This window comes from Vulpes vulpes, chromosome 14 (assembly GCF_048418805.1).
Source record: "Vulpes vulpes isolate BD-2025 chromosome 14, VulVul3, whole genome shotgun sequence".
Taxonomy (NCBI): domain Eukaryota; kingdom Metazoa; phylum Chordata; class Mammalia; order Carnivora; family Canidae; genus Vulpes; species Vulpes vulpes.
The window spans coordinates 15870336-15884597 of NC_132793.1; the positions used below are offsets into that span (position 1 = coordinate 15870336).

The 14262-nt window shown below is 47.8% G+C and overlaps 1 protein-coding gene across 1 annotated transcript; it reads left to right on the forward strand.

The window, feature by feature from the left end:
• Positions 1-7639: 7639 nt before the first annotated feature.
• FITM2 (fat storage inducing transmembrane protein 2) lies at positions 7640-13696 on the forward strand. Its single transcript, XM_025998755.2, has 2 exons — positions 7640-7905; positions 10073-13696. The coding sequence occupies exons 1-2, from the start codon at positions 7733-7735 to the stop codon at positions 10686-10688; spliced, it is 789 nt and encodes a 262-aa protein (XP_025854540.1). The 5' UTR covers positions 7640-7732; the 3' UTR covers positions 10689-13696.
• The last annotated feature ends 566 nt before the right edge of the window (positions 13697-14262 follow it).

The following is a 14262-nucleotide window of genomic DNA, read 5'->3' on the forward strand; positions in this document are numbered from 1 at the left end:
CCTCACCTCCTGGGTGTCAGAGAGGACTTGTCTCCTCCAAAAAAGGTGGGGGAAGCTGGAGGATGGGGCTGGCCAGGGCGCTTAAGCCGCTTAAGCCGAGGGGGGCGCCGGGTGCTCCAGCGCCCTGGCCCACAGTCCCCGCGTGAGGCCGCCAGGGGTCAAGGCCGTGCCCTGCGGGGCCGGCGTCCAGGGGACTGGGGAATCGTCCTCCCGGTCCAGCCTGAACAGCTGCACAGCCAGGTGTGGTCGCGGAATTTGCTGTGTCGCCGGCCGGCGCAGCTGGAGCGGAAAAGCCTCAGTGTCAGCGCCCCCAGCCTGGCCACCACCGCCGAGGCGCCCCACATTCCTGCGCCAGGCGGAGCCCAGCCCCGCGGCCACATCCTGGCAGCCGCAGGACCCTGAGAGCTCAGCAGGGCCGGGGCGGGAAGGGACCAGGGAGGGACCAAGGGGGAGCCGCTGGGCCTCCTGGCTCCTCTGCGACCTGAGAACTGAGTCAGACCTCTCATCTATTCACGGGGGACAGTGACACGGTGCTGGGCCTGTCTCACAAGTTACTATGAGCGGCCAAAGATGAGCATCTTTATTTCAGATGTGACCATCTATGGTGCGCCTCCTGTATGCATGGCATCTGGTACAGTAAGGTCTCGCTTATTTATCCGGGCGAGAAAGCTGACACTGTAGGGTTCTCATTTTTTCAGATGAAGAAACAGAGAGGTGGGTGACTTGTCCTGCTGGTGTACTGACCCGGTCTGAATCCCAGGTCTGATGCATTGCTAGCTGTGTGACCTTGGCTAAGGTCCTTAGCTTCTCTGTGTCTCAGTGTTTGCATAACGAGGTAATAGCAGTACTTACCTGTGTGGTTGTGAGAAGAATGAGTCAAAAACAGTAAAGCACCTAGCACAGTGCCAGACAATTAGGGTTCAGTTAAACTAGGGGCACCTGGGTGGCTCAGTGGTTGAGCATCTACCTTTGGCTCAGGTCATGATCTAGTGTCCTGGGATCGAGTCCCACATCGGGCTCCTTGCAGGGAGCCTGCTTCTCCCTCTGCCTGTGTCTCTGCTTCTCTATGTCTCTCATGAATGAATTAATAAAATCTTTAAAAAAAAAAGTACAATAAAACTAGTTCTTCTTAGAACCTGGGTATTTTATTCCCTGTTTGGTGTTCTTTTTAAAAAATGCATACCATCTCATAAATTGTGAAATATAACAAGTGTAGTAGATTTATAAAATATAAATATGTAGTTTAATCAATTTTTTAAAGTAAACATCTGACTACCTCCCCAGGTAAAGAGCTAGAACATTGCCTGTACTCCTTCTGGTTCCAACGCCCTCCTTTTATCCTACAGGTAACTGCTCTGTGACACTGGGATACTCTGTTTATTGCTTTTCTTTCTAGTTTTACCAGCGTTTTTTCAGACAACAAAACCTTAGCCCTGTGACCACCTGAGATAGGAGGGTCTGGGGGCTGCAGGAGACTGTGGGGGTGGTGGAGGAGGGAGTAGGGTTGGTGAGGGTGGTGCAGAATCCAAGGCAGCCCCTCCTGCTGCTCTCCCTGTGGCCTGCAGATGAGTAAGGCCGAACCCCGCCCTCCTGCACCAGCCCTTCTGACTCTGTGCCCACACGAGGAGCAGCCTGGGGCTGTGTGTGTGTTGGGGGCACCGCCAGAGGATACAACCCCCTCCCTGTTAGCAGTCAGGCAGCCTGGCCTCTGGCAGACACTGGCTTTGCTCAGCTGCCTCACCCCAGGGAGTGGCTAGTCGTCCCCTCTGGCCAGAAAGAGGTAGCCAGAGGTTAAGAATGGGGGAGGCATTGCAGAGGAGAGCTCAGAAGGAAGGAATTGTTGCTGGCTGGCCAGGAGCTATGGCCAGTGAGGGCTGCCCGCTGGGAGAATTACTGGGCTGCCTGCCCCCTCCCCCAACCCACAGAGAATTATTTCACACACATACCAGCCAACAAAAGGGCACCTGCTGGTTGCTCTTCCTGGAATGGCTGCTTCCCACTGTTCTTCTCAACAACCCCTGGCTTCAGGGGCTCTACTGCAGACGTTTACACTTACATAGAGATCATATCCTCCAAGACCTTCCCTGACCTTTTCTTGGTCCTATGGGGTCTTCTCCTCAGTGGCCTCAAGCATCATCTACTAAATCCACTGTCATTCCACTGCAGCATCGTTCACACTTTATGGACCAGAAAATCCCTTTCCTGGTGATTTGTAATCTTGGAAATCCCATAAGATTAGAAAATAATAATTTCATAATTATTATTCTATCTTCTCTTCAGTTTATTAAAAAATCACTTTAAAATAACTTCCTTTACATCAGTATATTAATAATGATTCATTAATTTATTTGACAACAACAAAAAAGAGCGCTTAGTGGGTCCCAGCCATCGTTCTAGATACTTGGGATCCTTCAGTGAACAAGAGAGGCAATGTTCCCTGCCTTCTGGACTTGACATTCAAGAAGCGAGACAGAAATAAACTAGTGTGGGGCACCAGGGTGGCTCAGTTGGTTAAGCAGCTGCATTAGGCCCAGGTCATGACCCCAGGGACCCGGGACTGAGCCCTGCATCAGGCTCCCTGCTCAGTGGGGAGTCTGCTGCTCCCTCTGCTTGTGCTCTCTCTCAATCTGTCAAATAAATAAATAAAACCTTTAAAAATAAACAAGCGAGTAAGTAAATTGTAAAGTGTATTTTAAGTCTTTAAAGTGTATTTTATTTTTAGTGTTTTAAAAAGATTTACTTTACAGAGAGAGGGAGGGAGAGAGAGAGGTTGGGAGGGGCAGAGGGAGAGAGAGTCCTAAGCTGACTCTTCGCTGAACATGGAACTCAACCCGGGGTTCCACCTTACAACCCCAAGATCACAACCCCAGCTGAACCAAAAGTCAGACGCTTTACCAGCTGTGTCACCTGGGCGCCCCTAAAGTGTATTTTTAAAAAGGATCTTTAATGATTCTCCTAATTCATAAACGCCTCCTGTTCTTTGCCATTTAAACAAGTGATTCAGGCCAATAATACTTTAAGACAGACCAAGATGATTATTAAAATAAAGATCTTTTTTCCAGGGCAGTTCTGGTGGCTCAGCGGTTTAGCACCGCCTACAGCCCAGGGTGTGTTCCTAGAGACCCTGGATCAAGCCCCATGTCAGGCTCCCTGCATGGAGCCTGCTTCTCCCTCTGCCTGTGTCTCTGCCTCTCTCTCTGTGTCTCTCATGAATAAATAAATAAAATCTTTAAAAAAAAAAAAAAAGATCTTTTTTCCAATGGAAACAAACACTGAGATTTTTATGTATTCCACTCTGGAAGAATGTAATCTCTATAAATCAAGGGCACTATAGTGTAATGTGATTATAAAGAAGAATACTTTTTTTTTTAAGATTTTATTTGTTTGTTCATGAGAGGTACAGAGAGAGGCAGAGACACAGACAGAGGGAGAAGTAGGCTCCCTGCGGGGAGCCAGATGCAGGACTCCATCCTGGGATCCTGGGACCCCTGGACCACACCCTGAGCTGAAGGCAGAGCTCAACCCCTGAGCCACACACCCAGGCGTCCCCAGAAGAAAATTGCATTATGAGAAGGCAGCACAAACTTACATTTGCTTTTATTGAATCTTTAGCTTCTATATATGCATGTCCAACCTGGCCAAAGCACAATGGTAACCTCAGATGATTTCCATGCAACCATTCCACAGAGTTAGTTATTCTGCCTCCAACGAGGGAAATTGTGTTTTTAAAGGGTGATAAATCTTCAGTTATTAAGGAAACTCACCTATGCAACACATTGGAAGTCCTAACATGTAGCCCAGTTGTTGGTGCATAGCAAATTAATAAATGTTGCTTGGCTGAGTAAATGAAGGATTATCACCTTCACTAGATTTTAAGTTCCTTGAGGTCAGAGACCATATACTTGTAACAAGTACTTGGTAAATAGATAAAAAAGGAATGAAACTAGTAATTGGGTGGTACCATGGTAGCCTCCGGCGGTGAGAACCCTGTGATTCATGGTCTTTTATCACCCTCTGGTGGGGAAGGGCAGGGCATGGTCCTCCAATGCCTTAAAACCTCCTATTTTTCAAACTACAGAACCCATTTGTGAGTTGTAAAATCAGTTCGATGGGTCATGATCAGCATTTCTAAAAATTGAATTTGTAACTCAACAGAAAATATCAGAACATCTCATACATAGCAGAGGCAAATTCCGTCAGTAACTATCATAGAGCTATATTTACAGCTATGTCTTTGTATCTCTTAGTGGGTATATTCACTCATATGCTACATATACATTTTTATGTGTATCCTGGATTACAGCCAGTGATTTATTGATAAATGTTTAACAGCCAGCTAAGAAAATGTATAAGGGTATATGTGCATAGCTCTATCACAGTTTTCTTAATATAAAGTAGCATATAATTTACAGACAATAAAATACACAAATATTGTTTACTGTAAATTTTATATAGTAAATTGATTCTCACAGAATGCTTTCACTGATTTTTGTTGGACTCTTGTATCTATAAACAACTTAGTTTGAACCACACTTGACAATGGAGTTGCATTTCAATCTAGACAATGAACAGACCAAATGAAGCCCTGATTTATAGTAATTGTCCCTTTCACTGGTGTAAAGACTTCCATCATGGCTAGTTTCAAGCTACCAGGGTAATGCTGCTGAACTCACAATTGGCAAAATTGCACTGTAATATGCCCTACAGATACAATGGATGTAAGTAATCCCAAGAGCATAGGTAAATAAGGGCATATAGTAAAAAGATTAAGAAATAATGAGTTTGGAATATTTATGTTGAGTTTGTTGGTTTATATAATACAATTTTAAATAATGGCTGTGTTTAAATAGTCAGCTTGAAGAAGTCCTGAAAGCCTAACAATCTGCTCTCCTAGGCCTGAATGGGTTGGCTCCAGCCTACCAATGGACTCACAAAAGAAACATAAAATTTTTTTTTAAAGATTTATTTATTTATTTATTCATGATAGAGAGAGAGAGAGGCAGAGACACAGAAGGAGGGAGAAGCAGGCTCCATGCCAGGAGCCTGACGTGGGACTCGATCCCGGGACTCCAGGATGGCGCCCTGGGCCAAAGGCAGGCGCTAAACCACTGAGCCACCCAGGGATCCCAGAAACATAAATTTTCTAATATGGGTTGAAGTTGAAAGAAAGGAAGAAGAAAGACAGACAGAAAGAAAGAGAGACAGACTTCTCTAGAGACCTACAATTTTTCAGGTCTGGGTTTAACCTAGTCTTCAAAATTCTCCAGGGATGAAGTTACATAGGCTCCTAAGGGGAAACCCAAATCCTTTCTACAGAAGTACAAATCCTGAAAGTTTCAGGAGGTATTTTTGAAAGTTCATTTGGGTGATGTCTGAACAGAGTTTCTATTCACCCAGCACCATTTCACCTTTTCTTGGGGTGGAAGGGCAGCATCTGGATTGTCACTGATGAAACCATTTTATTTTATTTTATCTTTTTTTTTTTTAAGATTTTATTTATATATTCATGACACAGAGAGAGAGAGAGAGGCAGAGACACAGGCAGAGGGAGAAGCAGGCTCCATGCGGGGAGCCCGACGCAGGACTCGATCCAGGGTCTCTAGGATCACACCCCAGGCTGAAGGCAGCGCTAAACCCCTGGGCTACTGGGGCTGCCCTGATGAAACCATTTTAATAATGTCCAGTGTACCTCCCTGTTCTTCACCATTTGGAGTTTGCTATGCAAAGTAACAATAATTGAGCACCTGCCAACCTTCAGAAAATAGAGATGGTTTCAGATACTATTTACAAGCTGCCTTCACAAATAACACCTTTCAGTTGTGTAGTTTTTATTTCCAATCGTGAGAAACCAAAGTGGTGTGATCACCATTATATTTTTTTTTTAAAACATAACTTTTTCAAAGCCCAGAGACATCTTGCTATGGAAGAACCCTGATTAGATAAATGCAAATTTACAGATATGAAGATCATCTTAAGATGGTTTTAAGGAATGAATGCTTTTAGTCTCATTAATTAATTCTCTGCATGAGAGTTTAAACATCAGTCCATGATAGGTATAAATCAGGCCAGTGTTTCCCAAAGTTTGGCAACTATCATTGATTTAGGGGCATGAGATTATTCTAGGCAGCTAGCGATGATGAATATTTCAATATAAATGTTTTATTGTAATAGAATAAATATAACTGGCATACACAATCCACGATTTCAAGGATATTTTTGGCTTGGGAGGCTATTCAGTAGGCATTTAAGTTTGAAATGTGTGCTGTTTAAAGGAAAGCTTTAAGTAAATAGAGTATTGATGGTGTATGGACACAGCAAGAGCACTTAAGGTGGCTGTAATGGCTTGAACGGTGATTCCCAAAAAGATATGCCTTAACCCCTGGCACTTGGGAATGTGACCTTATTTGGAAATAGGGTCTTTGCTGATATAATTAAGGATCTCAAGATGAGATTATCTTGGATTTAGGGTGGACCCTAAATTCAGGGACTACTGTCCTGATAAGAGACAGAAGGAGAGAGACACACAGAGGGGAGAAAGCCACATGCTGAGGGAGGCAGAGACCGAGTTATACAGCTACAGGCAAGAAACAGCAAGGATTGCTGGCAGTCACCAGAAGCTAGGAGAGAGGCATGGACAAGAGGCTCTCTCACAGGCTCTGGAAGGAACCCACCCTGTCAACAGCTGGGGGCTTCTGGCTTCCAGAACCGTGAAAAAATAAATTTTGGTTGTTCTAAGCCAAGCAGTTCGAAGCAGTTTGTTAAGGCTGTTCTAGGGCACTGATGCAATGGGGGAGGGGAGCCTGAAGTTTGGGAAACCCTGAATCAGGCATCCAGCCATGATGGGGGTGAGAGCTTAGCTCTGTGATAAACTGAATGACTGAGGCACTGGCACCCTCATCTAATCTTTACCCCCAGAGCCCAGCATTTTCACTCAATACAATAGTTGTTTCAAAAGTTTCTAAAAAGGGCACCTGCGTGGTTCAGCCCTTGAGCCCTTGCGGGTCTGCCTTTGGCTCAGATAATGATCCCGGGGTCCTGGGATTCAGGCCTGCATCAGGCTCCCTGTTTGGTGGGGAGCCTGCTTCTCCCTCTGCCTATGTCTCTGCCTCTCTGTGTGTGTTTCTCATGAATAAATAAATAAAACCCTTTTTAAAAAATAAATGTTTCTTAAAATTTAATAACGTAACATTTAAATTGGGTTTGTTTTAAGCACTTCTATTAAAAAAAAAAAAAGTAAATCTCATTTCCCTATACCTGGGTCACCGTAATGACCTGGGCTTCATGGACTAACTCTCAGGAAGTGCTGAACTCTCCCCATTCTACAGATGAGAAAACTGAGGCACAGATGGAGCAGGTGTCTCCCAGCTTCCGAGAGAGACTAACCGATGCCGCGACCACTGCTCTAACTCCTACAGTGCTGCAGTTCTTCTTCCCCATCTCCAGCAAATACTCCCTGGAGCTTTTTTCCCCCAGACCCAGGGCAAGACTCCGCGCCTGCCTGCCGCCTGGCGACCGCGCTGGGAGAAGGGAGAAGGGGGGCCGCGGGGATCGGAACAGGACGCGCTGCAGAGGCGGCCGGTGGCCGGGAGGGGGAGCGCGAGCGCTCCTGGGGGGCGGGGCTCGCGGGCGACGCGCATGCGCCGGGGGGCGGGGAGGCCGCGGCTTCGGGGCGAAGCGCAAGACGGTGGCCGGGAAGCCGCGGGGAGGCGGACGGTGGCCGACGAGGTCCGGCATGGAGCACCTGGAGCGCTGCGCGAGGCTCCTGCGGGGGACGCTGGTGCGAGCGGCGGTGCGGCGCTACCTGCCCTGGGCGCTGGCGCTCTCCATGCTGGCGGGCTCCGTCCTCAAGGAGCTCTCCCCGCTGCCCGAGAGCTACCTCAGCAACAAGCGCAACGTTCTCAACGTGTAAGTGAGCCCCGGTCCGCAGAGCCGGGCTTTAGCGGCCCCGACGGGCGAGCCCGCGCGTGGCGACCGCAGGGACCCGCGAGCGGCTGGTGTCACCCGCAGCTGGGGTTGCACGCCCGGATGAGCCAGCCCGAGCTGCGCGGGCGGGGAGCGACGGGCGGGGCCGTGTGTGTGTTGGGGGGGGATGGGGCGTCGGGGGGACGGGGTGGGGGGATGGGGCGTCGGGGGGACGGGGTGGGGGGATGGGGCGTCGGGGGGACGGGGTGGGGGGATGGGGCGTCGGGGGGACGGGGTGGGGGGCGTCGGTGAGCCTCCGTTCCTGCACCCCCCACCTCCCCTTGGAATCGGGGTCGGCCGGGACCTGTTGGGGGGTGTCGGGCCTCCCCCCTCCTCCCCACCCCACCCCGCCTGTGACCGTATCCCATCACCACCCACCCAAAGACCTGCCTTCTCCTGGCCCCCCAGCCCCGGCGAGCCCGGCCCGGCCTGTGAAGGAACCCTGCGGCCTCCGACCTTTACCCTGCATGACCCTGCATCTCCTTGGACCTCCTCAGCCGCCCAAAGTCCATGGCAGTAGCCCAGGAAAGCAACCGGCTGGGCTCTTTGAGACATCTTAACTCCACCCACTCACGCTCTTTTTTTCTTTTTTTCTCTCTCTCTAACTGGTGGCTTTCAAGAGTTTTGCACAAAAACAGTGTTGCATTAGTGAAGTTATAAAACTGCCTTGAAGGGAGCTTAGATTCCTCCTTAGAACAGCAGACTTGCAGCGTCTTCCAAAAGGCAGCCCAGCTTTGCTTCATCTACTCAAAACCATGGTTTCTCTCCCCAGCAGTTTTGTCAAGTGCCTGACAGGTCTCAGCTCTGGCAAGGTCCTTGCATATATCATCAGCCCCAGGGAAGATGTGAGTGACAGGCTCTGGAGTGGTGTCTGAGCGGAGATTGGAACCCAGGGAAAAGTCGTCCTGTCCTTGACTCCCCCTTCCCTCCTCACCCACCCCCCGTGGCTGCACTAAGAATAGATGATGATGATGAGTGTGGTTGTAGCCCCAAGTCTCCCGCCCGTGTGTTTTCCGTGGCTGGTCCCCAGGTCAGCCACTTCTGATGAGCAAGGGGAGGCAGACAGGCAGCTGCCACTTCATCTGGCTCCGGGTGAGCTGGGGACCCAGTGGCCTGGCAGATAAGTCCCTGTTTGTGGGTAGCCATGGATTCTGACATTTTGTTCCAAGCCTCTGTGCTAATTGGAGGGAACCACTGAACCATTGGCTGTGGGAGGGATTTAAAAAAAAAAAATCACTCGATCTCCTTAGCTCTATTTTACAGCTAGGAACACTGAAGCCTGGAGAAAGTGATCAGAGCAAGTTGAGTGAGAGTCAAGACTTGAACCCAGTCTTTTTAATTTTTTTTAAATTTTTTTCTTAGAAAGATTTTATTTCTTTATTCATGAGAGACACAGAGAGAGAGGCAGAGACACAGGCAGAGGAAGAAGCAGACTCCCTGCAGGGAGCCTGATGCGGGACTCGATTCCAGGACTCTGGGATCTTGCCCTGAGCCAAAGGCAGACATTCAACCACTGAGCCACCCAGGTGCCCTGAACCCGGTCTTCTAGCTTGAACTCAAGCTCTGTTCTGAGATCATTGCTGCCATGTAAGAAAGAGCCACAAGTAGAAAAATCACGGGCTTTGGGGCTGGCCAAACCTTGATTTACTCTGGGCTTGCTGGTGGTGTGATTGTGACCCAGGGCAAAGTTACTGAACTTTCCTGAGCCTCACCTTCTCTAGAAAATGGGGGCAAATGAGACCTTCTTCTCGGGGTAGCCATGAATATCCTGTGTGTCCACCATCCAGGGCCTGGATCTCAGATTAAGATCACAAGCCCTGGAATCCAATCCTAGCTCCACCGCTTATGATCTCTACTTTGGGTATGATACTTCCATACCTCACCTTTCTTATCTGTAAAATGAGTATCATAACAGTACCTACGTCGCAGAGCTGTTTAAGGAGTAAGGAGTTACTACATTTGAAACTTAGTAAGTGAAGTTGTTATCTGTAGTTTTTATCAGCTTTTCTTATTTCCCCTCCCTTGAGACTCTAGAGACCCGAGTCATGACATCGTTTCTTTCCTCTCTACCGTGTCCCCTCTCTTCACTTCCACTTTCCTCTCCTGCCAGATATTTTGTCAAACTGGCCTGGGCCTGGACCTTCTGTCTCCTCCTGCCTTTCATTGCCCTCACCAACTACCACCTGACAGGCAGGGCTGGCCTGGTCCTGCGGCGGCTGAGTACCCTGCTGGTGGGCACGGCTATCTGGTATGTCTGCACAGCCATCTTCTCCAACATCGAACACTACACGGGCAGCTGCTACCAGTCACCAACCCTGGAAGGGGTCAGAAAGGAGCACCAGAGTAAGCAGCAATGCCACGGGGAAGGAGGCTTTTGGCATGGCTTTGACATCTCAGGCCACTCCTTCCTGCTGACCTTCTGCGCCCTTATGATTGTGGAGGAGATGGCCGTGCTGCATGAACTGAAGATGGACCGAAGCCACTGTCTCCACACTGCCATCACCACCCTGGTGGTGGCCCTGGGCTTCCTGACCTTCATCTGGGTGTGGATGTTTCTGTGCACGGCCGTTTACTTCCACAACTTGTCCCAGAAAGTATTTGGTACCCTCTTTGGTTTGCTGGGCTGGTATGGGACCTACGGGTTTTGGTATCTGAAATCTTTTTCCCCAGGACTTCCTCCCCAGAGCTCTAGTTTGAATTTGAAGCAAGATAGTTATAAGAAGTAAAAGCAAAACAAAAGGGGTGATAGTAGGACAATGGCTAATATATATTTTTTTCATTATTTTTATTAGTTATTTGACTAAATTATCAATCCTGCTTCAGAGAGGAAGCTTACCAGGCAGTTTTGGGGAGCGGTGGTGGAGGCGGGGGAGTGAGTTTAATTCCCACACTTCTTGGCCATGTCACTTTGTGTCACAAGCACCACCATTCCCAGTCAGGCACTTTCTGTCCCTGGCAAGACTTGACCTTAATCTGGAATGTTCCTTTTGTCTCTAGAGGGCAGAGCTAAGGCTCAGTGAGAGGACAGAATCAGGAAAGCCTCTGCTGTGTGGCCAAAGTGGAGGCCAGGGCCTCAAGACCCTTCTCCGCTGCTGTCATTCTCTCCCTGATTCTGGGTGTCTCGTATTGTAATGGCTGTTAACACTGTGGTTTAACAGTATTGCCCTCTGGTCAGTTTTGCATAAGCACTTATTTCCAGCAGGGTTTTTTATAAAACAGCCGGCTGCCTGAAAGACACTCTCCGGTCATGGTATTCATTTATCCTCAGAATGTTATATATTGCAACTGACTTGTGATTAGTTACCAAAATATTTAAACTGGAGTGCCTCTCTGGCTGAGTGTTGGGTGATATTTATGTAACGAACATTGCTGGTTTACTGTCCATGTTGTCTATTGTGTATTGGTTTTTGGAACAATAAGGTTACCTTTTTTCCCTATTATTTTGAGCAAATGCTTGATTGTTTTTAATAACAACTATGGCATTTGCTCTTTGTTGACAAAACCCCTGAGAGTAATCCACAACTTCAGGGCTTCACTTTGGTACGTGTGTGGATACATTTGAGTTTTTGTTTTTGTGTTTTTTAGAACACTAATTTACTTTTTATAATCCAAACTCTTGGCTTATGGTATTAAATTCCACCTCACTTTATGGGCTGTTTTCTCTATTAAAAATAGAAGCCGGGGTGCATGGCTGGCCCAGTTGGTTAAGTGTCTGCCTTGGGCTCAGGTCATGATCTCAGGGTCCTGGGTTCGAGCCCCACATCTGGCTCTCTGCTCAGTGGGGAGCCAGCTTCTCCCTCTCCCTCTGCCATTCCTCCCTGCTTGTGTTCTCTCTCTCTCCCTCTCCCTCTCCCTCCTTCAAAGAAATAAATAAAATCTTAAAAAAAAAATTAAGAATAAATCCCAAAGGCAGACATTTTAATAACAACTGGATGAATTTTAAGCTGAGTCAGAGTAACTTTGCAAAATGCATACTTGCACTGACACTTTCCTGACCACACATCAGTGGTATAATCTGAACAGTGTGCTGATAAGCTCATTGATCAGTTTGCAGTGGCCCAAGGAATTTACATTTGGACGAGATTATGATAAATCAGAGGTGAAGGAAAATGTCTTCCATTACCTCCAATGGCAAGAAGCCAACCCATTTGCAAAAATGTCCCTATTTAATATTGGAGTGACTTTGGCACCCACCCTCCTACTTGTACCAACACCAGACCAAACCTGGGCCTGTTCAACTGGCCTTGAAATCGATCTTTTCTGTCCCCTTTGCACACTTCTCAATATCCAGCCTTGTCCTTCTGTGGCCTGTCACCTCCACCCACAAAGGTGCTGTTATAGCTCTGTTGATAGGACAGCCTGCCACCCACTGGCCCCCGCAGGCTGCGTCCTTAGGCCTTCTGTACCCGCGCCTTGCACTTTGGGTAATCATCCTGGAAGCTTCCTTGATGTTTCTCCTCTCCCCACACCAAGTTAAACCTGATAATAGCATTAACTGAAAAGCACTATACTTGACTGCCTTAACTCAAGCTTAGATTGTTAGGAGCTTGAGGCCTGGAAAATCTTCAGGGTAAACTGTATTTCATACAAAGATGTATTAAAAATATGTAGTTGGTGTTCCATCAGGTTGCATGTTAATTCATATCCATCAAAACGTGAGCTGGGATACATTGTACCCAAAAGTGGCAGAAATTATGGCACTGAGATTTCAGAGGTGTCACCAGAGTGCTTTGGGAGCATTGGCCAGATGTCATGGGCCCCCTGAAAATGTTTTTGCCCTCTGGAATTTCTGTCTGTAAACAGGAAATGAAAGCAGGGGTGAAGTAGATGGCAGGGGCTGGTTGAAGGGGTTGGGGGCTCTCCTGAGTTTCATGTTCAGCACCAACAGGCAACAGGCACAAGAAGATGACTGCACACGTTCATTTGTCGCAGCTAAATCCCCAGCCATTTCTCTCTGGCAGATCTGGTTCAGGCTCAGCATTGAGTTAACTCTGTGGCAAGTGTCTGTGACTGACCTCCGTGTGTTGAGTGGTCTTCCACCATTTCCTGTTCAGTGTTAGCACCCTTGCCTTTCTCCTGGGAACATGCTCTGTACCCCTGTGTAAGACGGCATGCCGAAGCTGAAAGAGTTTGGGCTTAGGTAAACCCAAGATGTGGGTTCCAGTGCTGGTACCAGCACTGAGGGTGGTCTGACCATGGGCAAGCTTCGTGTCCACATCTGGACAATGGAGATGATACCATTAGGATTAAGGGTAATGATGTATGTAAACTGCCCAGCACCTGTGCTCAGCAGACACTAATCTCTTGTCTCCTTTTTCTTGACAAGCCTTTAGAACTTCTTGGCTCCTTAGGAAGGCAGGGAAACAAGTCTCTGCTTTCTAGCACTCAGCTAGAAGTCGGGCTACCTGGCTTTGAGCTGGATCCTGCTGCTCCTGTTTCAGCACCATTTGGGGTCTGGGTCTTCCATTGAAAGAGCCTTGCATCATCTTCTGGAAAGTGTCTGTTGTCCTAGGTGCTGAACAAGAAGCTTATAAGGGCATCTGTGGTCCCAGAATCCTGCTATGCTTGTTTTGCCTCTCCATGCTGAGGTTCAGTGATGCCTCATTTTTCATGTGCATCTGTCATAGTCTGAGTACCAGATTGTATTTAGAGAATGGCTCTTGCCACTGTTATGCACACAGAGATAGTGTGTGTAAACAAGCAAATTAAGTAAACTGGAGATAATGAAATCCCACATTCCGTGTCTCATGTGGTCTTTTCTAAAATCCTTGAGAAAGCCCAGAACCTGGAAAGCTCAGCCTACTTGATGACAATGGTGAAGCTCTTACTTGAGCTACTTGCTACATAGGGTGTTTCATGACTGTACTCACTCTTTCTGTGTCCTCCTAAATCCTACAAACTAAGTACATGCTTGGTCATACATCCCTTAGCTTGATTGACTTCTTCCCTCATATCCATATCTGAGGGTCCTGAGGTTTGGGTCAACAGGATTTTAGAGTTTTCCTGGCAGAAGGAGAAGAGTTGAGTTTCATGGAAGTAACACTGAAGAGGAGTTACAAAGTTTGTTCTCATGAGGTCAGCTGTGAAAGTGCCCTGTGCCCTGGAGGCCTAGACACATGTGACGGCTTTCTCTGCCTTTTAGTGCCCACTCATTTGTCAGCCTGACCTGCTTGGCACGGCGAGGTACTGTCTGTTGAAAACTCCATGGCTCCAGGATTAGAAAAGCTCCTTACACTGCACAACTTCCCCATGCGGATTCCTTCAGGGGCGCCAAACTTCTGAGTTCATATATGAGCCAGG